Source organism: Thunnus albacares, chromosome 17, assembly GCF_914725855.1.
Source record: "Thunnus albacares chromosome 17, fThuAlb1.1, whole genome shotgun sequence".
In the NCBI taxonomy this organism is placed as follows: domain Eukaryota; kingdom Metazoa; phylum Chordata; class Actinopteri; order Scombriformes; family Scombridae; genus Thunnus; species Thunnus albacares.
In genome coordinates, this window is record NC_058122.1 from 29,406,321 (window position 1) to 29,414,199 (window position 7,879).

The 7,879-nt window shown below is 38.2% G+C and overlaps 1 protein-coding gene across 2 annotated transcripts in view; it reads left to right on the forward strand.

Moving 5' to 3' along the window:
* The window catches only part of LOC122966231, a 28,689-nt gene extending 21,886 nt beyond the window's left edge, over positions 1-6,803 (forward strand). Inside the window, exons 1-2 of one of the 2 annotated variants that reach the window (XM_044330277.1) lie at positions 3,900-4,188; positions 5,376-6,803. In XM_044330277.1, the coding sequence (XP_044186212.1) occupies positions 5,454-6,335 (882 nt within the window). In that variant the 5' untranslated portion in view covers positions 3,900-4,188; positions 5,376-5,453 and the 3' untranslated portion in view covers positions 6,336-6,803. Of the gene's footprint in view, positions 1-3,899; positions 4,189-5,375 lie in introns of those variants that run through there. The other variant, XM_044330278.1, reaches the window with a different exon arrangement.
* The last annotated feature ends 1,076 nt before the right edge of the window (positions 6,804-7,879 follow it).

Genomic DNA, 7,879 nt, shown 5'->3' on the forward strand with positions numbered 1-7,879 from the left:
TACAATGAATAAATACATAAATTAGTTATGCACAAGCCCACCGTTGGTGTTTTCATTGTATGTACTCTATCACTCAATTCAGACAAATTAGATGTTTTTACCTAATATATATAAAAGTCCCTCACAGTTCTTCTATTTTATGTTTCCGAACACAGACAAGTGATGCGAGTGTGAAAAGACACTTGATGGAAGCGTCTTTTGAGAGTCTGTTTCCAAAATACCTAAGAAACCTTTAACTTACCTTTAGACCTGCCTACTCTTGCTCTAAGGCCTAAGCCCAAAATTTCCTTATACAATTAGCCTCAGAATTGCTTGATTAACTATGTACCCAAACCCAACTTAACATTCACCTCCCTCCTACCTTAATACTTAACCCTAATATTGACCTTAATAATTTAAGTTAGTCTGGGACCTACCTTGGCCTACAATAATACCTACCTTACTTACCTTATTCTAAGACTTACTACTGTGCAAATACTTACCTCCAATACTTTAATACCTACCCTATTTACCGTTATGCTAATGCTTACCTCAATACTTACCATGATAGAAGTACCTATCTAAAAAATACATACTTACCTTAAGTACTTACTGTAGGAACAATTAGCACCTCAACAACTAATACCTATCTTCATATTACCTACCTTAAATACCAACCGATCTTAGCAACTCCTTATACTTACCTGGACCTACTTACCGAAAGAACGACAGTTACAAGTCCAATCAACTGGCTACAGGACACACTCCGGGGCTCGATCAACCTCGGCAGGGCCTCCTTTGGGTGAGGATGTGTAGCGATAATGGCTGAAACATCTGGTGATCCTGAAGTCCACTGCTGAAGATGTGTCCTAACAAATAAACAGAAAATAAATACATAAAAATAAATTCAGTCAGTTATAAAATAAAAATAAAATCAGTTACAAGATCGATCCAAAACCGGAATCCAAATAGTACTTAAACACTTGATATAAAACTAGATCAACTAATTATGAAGTGACCAAAACCTACCCAGATCTTAAACCATTGGTAACTAAGATTCTTACCAGCGAGATCAGAGCTTTAATAAAATCCCGATAGGAAGAAAATAGTAAAGACACCAATTAAATGTTAGCAGATAAGAGTTGTGGGCTGCTGATGAACATGCGTCGGCCAGTGCATTACCTTTGACTCCCCATTTCAACTGCTGAGTCGACAGACGAAGTAGGAGGAGTCATTGAGATATTTTCAATGTCCTTCCCCCCAATGCTACATACCAAATGCAGGGTTGCCATTAATTTATTGCAAAATCAACAGTGTCATGCTGAAATTCAGTTTGTTGGTGCTTTTATAAATACAGCATAAAACTGTTATTCTCCTTTTACAGAAAAATACTGCTGAAAGCAGTTAGCAGCCAAGCTCCTCACTAACACAGGCACCACACAAACATTTGTTTCTGCCAATAGACTGTAGACTTACATGCAAGTGATTTGACTTTATAGAGTATTCAGTAGTTGTTGTTAATTGAAACTCACTGTAGTCCTCACTGTTAGTAGTCGGTTACACAATTGTGTGTTGAGTTGTACATTTTGCTCTTTATGGTACAAATCTGTAAGTCTGCCACTTGTGAAAAGTGTAAATTAACAGTAATACACATTACTGTTAATTTACACTGCTTTTAGCAGAATTTTCACAAGTGGCAGACTTACACATTTTTACTGTAAACTGCAAAATGGATGACATACCACACAACACACTATTGTGTAACTAACTACTAACAGTAAGGACTACAGTGAGTTTCAATTAACAACAGCTACTAAATACCCTTGAAAGTCAAATCACTTGCATGTAAGTCTACAGACGGTCGAAGAAACAACAGAAACAACAACAACAACAGAAATAACAACAACAACAGAAGACACAACAGAAGAAAGAAGAAGAAGAAGAAGAAGAAGAAGAAGGGTCCCCAGCCGTGGCCCCTTTGAGTCTTTCGCTATAAAATATTGCTAGAATGTTAAAGAAATGTATAAATCTGCACAAACAAATTAAAAACATTGAAGAAATACTTTAAAATTACCTCAATTAATTCTGCAGCTGCTGTGAGGGTTGGAGGCAAAGTTGCCATTGTGTGTACATTGAAAAAAATACAGGCAACAACGTTGACACCTGTTGGTGTGCAGGTACTTTTAAGAGCTGCACACCTGCTTGTGTATTCTCAGGACAACATCTTTCATAAGGATTCCTGAAAATTAGTTATTAAATAATCAGTATATGTACAGTAGTGTTTGGGACATTTTACATTTTACTATGTAAAAACAAACTTGTCAGTCGTCTCTGTTTGTAAATGATCTCAAACATATCTTTGATATATCTGGAATAAGCTCATTTATATCTAGTTTAGAGCTGCTAATGTGGCTGTAGACACCTGTTTCCCATCTGACTGAATAAGTAGGCATGGGTTCAGGGTCACAATCTTTCTTTCTTTTGTGTCTGAAAACAGTCAGGAGCCCAAATGAAGAGTGAAACATGTTTTTGTTGCTATGGGGCTCGTTCTTATGGAATAAACCTCCCTGCTGACGTCAGACAATCCCAGTCTGTTGAGTCCTGAAAGCCTAAACTTAGAACTCATCTTTTGCCTTAATCTTTAATTAGTTGTTTTTAATTGAGCTCCTTCTGCACAGCGGGTTTGCTTCTGTTTCAATGAATTTACTCATTGATCATTGATTATTACAACTGTTCTGATAACCATTGCATCTCTCTAAGTTTCTGTTTGTTTGTTCTACAAGCACATGAGCATCCAAGCTGTGAGCTCCTCTCTCTTCTCTCCTTGTTTTCTCCTTGATCCATGGCAGTAACAGCTAGAGGATAACTTCACAGGGCTGGTAGCACGTTGTGGCTCTATCTCACAGGCTCTATTTCTTACTCAGGCTGGAATGCATGGCAGTAACAGCCAGGTAAAAGCTCTCTATGTGTCACAAGGCCAGTGGCACGCTGTGTTTTAATTAACAAGGGGAGCACTTGAATTAACAGCTAATTCTGACAGCTTGCCTCAATGGCATTGAATGTGTGCTATGCGAATGCTGAATTGAAATTCTTACAATTTCTACAGAGTAGGTTCAACCTGAGTGGCTAGCAGCAACAGCAAGCTCTTAATGTAACACTGAGGGCTTGAAGTGGCAATTACCAATAACTCAAGATTTTGGGTTATTAATTGCCTTAGCTAAATTTGTTTTGAAAAATCAAATCTCACCACTCTTAACTTTTTTTTCAGCTAGTACAGCTAGATATCTACTCCTGTGGCAGACAAGTTGTGTTAAATATAAAGATGTTCAGATAGTCTAAAGTTTTAGATTCCAGAATTTTTGTACTGGCCAAAATTATGCTGAAATGAATATTGCACAATTATGAATAATTGCCAACAATACTCTGCCTCACAGGGGGCACCATTTTGTTGGGCCTTGGATACAAGTTTGGCTATCAGCAATAATTAATGATTATCAAGATAATCATTAATGATTAAAATCAATAAATTATAACTATTATTATAAGAATTAATAATAACGGGGCACCACCCTGGAGTCAAGGAAATAAATGACCAATTCAGTCTCAAAGTGTACTAATCTATCAATTTGGAACTTTGATTACCAATTAACTTAATAACTACAAACAAAATCACCATATCAATAGCTAGTTAAGGTTGAAGGATTTGGAGTTCTTTACAGAGCAGAGGTTGGCAAAACTCATTCTTGTGCAACATTAAAACAGACAACAGGTATATCCAAAAGCATTAATTTAACAAAAGGTAAAATAGCAAAACACACAATGTTAATCTAGCTAAGTGTACCTATATACAAGTGTATGTGTGTTAGTGTGTGTCTCTTTGAGTGTGTGTCAGAAAGACAATGGCAAGATGGCTGCAGTCACCTTGCCATTGACATCACCAAACTGTGATGTCATGATTCTACACATCTCTGTATACAGTTTTGCAGCTTTTACAGAGATGTCTGCCAATAAACACAAAGATTAAGAAGATAAAGAGGAGGAGGAGGAGGAGGACACAGCTGACCAGCAGGAGGCGCCAGCAGTCTGTTTATGAGGCTCTGATTTAACTTTCACTTTTGAAGCCATAAAGAGAAATCAGACAAGAAGTGTTCAGCAGCCCGAGTCTACATGTGATGTGAGTCTGTCTGCAGAAATCTCTCTGAGAGGAAGGTAAATCTTTTCAAATCTTTCTGGTTTAATGTTATAATGTATTAATCTCTTCCTTTCTTCGTGTTCTGATAAAGAAACACTGGAATCCTGTTTTAGAGCAGCAGTGAAAACTGATCTGAAATCTGTTTTAAATTCAAACTTTATTAACAGAAACAACAACAGAGAGCAGGAGCATTTCTACACATGAAAACATGATCATCCAAAGCTGAGTTCAACTTGTTTGATAGCAGGATTTTATTGAGTTTAATTCAGTTTCCTCTGGAGAGTTTTCTCAGGTTTATAACTGCTGTCAGTTTTTAGTTTTGCTGCTTTAAGTTTTTATTTGTGCTGCAGGCGGCTGGAAACCTGGAGGCCCGTTTGTGTAACTGTAATAATTTACTTATTTATCTTTGAGTCGTGTGCGAATAGACCCTGAAGGAAAGAAAGAAGAGTTGGGAGAAGAACCAGGTGTCCACAACAGAGCCACTCACTGTGGACGTTTCTCTCCACCTCTAAGGTCCCTGTAGGCTGAATTGATGTTTAAATTATGTTGAGCAGTGTGCAGCTTTCCAGGTCATTACTTTATTGTGTGTTGTATTGATGCATGCGTGTTTTCTTTTACGGATTACTATAGAGATCAGAGAGGCTGCTTTCAGTAATTGTAATCCTTTCCTTACTTGCAGTAATGTCACTGCAGCGGATACAGTGGGACATTTAAGCAGCAAAACTAAAAACTGTAGTTACAAACTTGACAGGAAACTCTGCAGGTGGAAACACAATTCAACTTTTAGCTTCTGAAATAAACTTTTTAGACAGCTGTGATGGAGCTCAGGATGATACAACATGACTGGCTTTCCATCACGTTCCAGTTTTTAACATTAAGAGCCAAGGCAATGGCAAAAACAATAAGAGAAAATAATAATAATAATATTAATAAATACAAACAAACAACACAAGACAACAAAAGTGGTTCATTCCTATCTGTATATATGAGCATATAGAAGCTGAAATTAAATATATTGAGTCTAAAAGATAAAAATAATAATAGTAAAAAATGTTTATGCTGCTAAAAATAAATTTTTTGATATTTTTGCTTAAAAAATCACTTAAATTATTAAAAATTTTGCCAATTAATCTTCTGTCAATTAATTAATCAACTTATTAAGCTCTAGAGTGCTACGATCAACTTTGCTCATTTTGTGTTTCAGTGTTCCACAGATCAATACATCATCATCATCATCATCATCATCATCATCATCATCATCATCTGACCCTGACACCACATCATGGGTATCTGGCAGAGTAAGCAGGAATACAGCACAGATGTGAGCATCAATCAGACCATCATGAAGTTCTGCAGTCTGGATTCTTCAGACATGCTGAAACAACACTATGAGAAGAGGAGGATGGAGGCGTCTGACTGCGCTCCAGACTGGATCAAGAACCTGACGGAGAAGCTGGGCGACTTCACGTCAGCTCCTGAGATGGCGGGCCTCGGAGCGCTTGCCGTCGCCGTCTTCATCGACATGAAGTTCTCCAGTCCGCAGGAGGAGAGCACGAAGGACGCTCTGCGCTGCGTGTTTGCTGAGCAGAAGGCCTCTGAGGTCCGGGATCTGATCGACCACTGCCTGGAGACATGCTGGACGTACATTGACAATGCCGGCAAGCTGAGGAGCGAACTGGAGCGGATCGACGGTCAGCTGAGCGCGGCGCTCACCAAGCTGAAGAATTCCATGTTGGATGACGGCCACTGGACGAACAACGCTCTGAAGGCCTGGGTGAATGGGGCGGCCTTCCGCATCCAGATGATGATCCACCAGGTGAGACTAGGAGGGACTGACACTTACGTGAAGAGACTCCTCTCTGCTTACCAGGACAACCTGGAGTCGCTGTTCACAGAACACAAGGAGATGATCAGAAAGAAGTGCAAGCTGGACATGGTGATGCGCTATGATGAAGACCTTGACCCTAATGGACCTGAATATATGTTTTTTGGTGAAAATTCAAATTTTTTTGATTATGGTCATGACCTTGACTTTGACGACTGTTTTAACAGGTATTATTATCACATTTATGGCAAGCAATGGCGTGACAATGAGAATCACTTCAGTTACGTGACAGAGAATCTGCAGCGTCTGGTTAGTCTGAGAGGCTCCATTAACTTCTAATGAGAGAGAAACTGATTCTTGATTTTGACTTAGACTTGTTGAACAGGGCTGTCCACATACTTTTGGTCACATACTGTTTCTAATGTTTGGTGTAAACTGATGCAGTGAAGTAAAATATGATCAATGATTGAAGGATTTACTGTAAAGTCACTCTTGACTACGTTATCAATAGTTACAGTAATGTGGTGTATTTAATAATCATTTCAAATACTTCTGTGTAAGTTTCATAACGTTTATTGTTCATATTGTGTCATTTTATGGTAATTCATGGTGTGTTATTATTTAGGCTCAGCAGAGCTGTGAGTTAAAGTCCAACAAAAACTACAATATGTTGTTTCATACTGTCCAATCAGAGCGCCGCAGATTGGGGATTTAGGTCAATATAAAGTGCTGAGTCATTGCAGACATTACAGTTGAATAAAATCATGCTGACTGATCACAGTTTAAAATAAAGAATGATCAATATCATCTTTAAAGTGTCTGTAACATATATTTCTATCCCTCCACAGTCTGATCTGTCAGTGTGTAATGTGTTGATTGCCTGTTCAGCACCAAACGGCAATCAGACACAGTTAGCTGTAGACTAGCTTGTGAACAAAGTGGAACATTTAGCAGCTAAAGAGCCAGATATTTCCCTCAGGAGTTGGTAGAGCTAAAAAAGACTGAATATTGGACTTACATTCACCAGGTGGACAGAAACACGACTCCAAATGAATGATAATGTTGGTCTGTAACTGCTGGATGTGGAAAAAAGCAACTGTTTGCTAACAAGTTATGACAGAAGTTGTTTTTACAGACTATTCTGCTGAAAAACAGTGGACAAAAAAACGCATTTCAAGCAGCTTTAAGCAGATTGAAACTGTGAAGGACTAAGGCTAGAACCCTGAGGAACTCCACAAGTAATTATTGACATTATCTATATAATACAACTGCTAGATGTGGAAATAAGCAACTGTTTGCTAACAAGTTCAATATATCAACTTAATAACTGATGATATATCAGTGTTATGTTCACTAGATGTTTCTGATGAAAATTAATGGGCAAAAAAAATCCGTTTTGGAGGTTTCATTTTCTTCAAATCTGTATTTTGAGCACTGTACTACTGTATGTTTGTTTAAGGTATTTGGTTTATGCAGCATTCCTGCAATATTGTACATTATATTTAATAATGGACAACATTAACAATATATATGTTCATATACATTTACATACAGACTACACCACACATATCTGTTCACCTTCTCTTCAGGCCTTTTCCAAAGTAGCCCCTGCACCCTACCCTACCCACTTCCACTCTGTTTCCGGTTTCATGTGGAGGGTCCGCCATCTCAAACCATTTAGAGGGGAGTGGAAGTGGGTTATGAAACCCTCCAACAGTGAGCATGCATTGATGCTGACTTACTGAGCGTGTGCAATGCCTATTGTGTTGGTCATGGGAGATGCTCTGTACAAATGTTAAGTTCTGTGCGACTACCCATTAAAACATTTACTCATAAACTGCTCAAATTAACAGATCATTCAGCTGTGAGTGTGACTACAAACA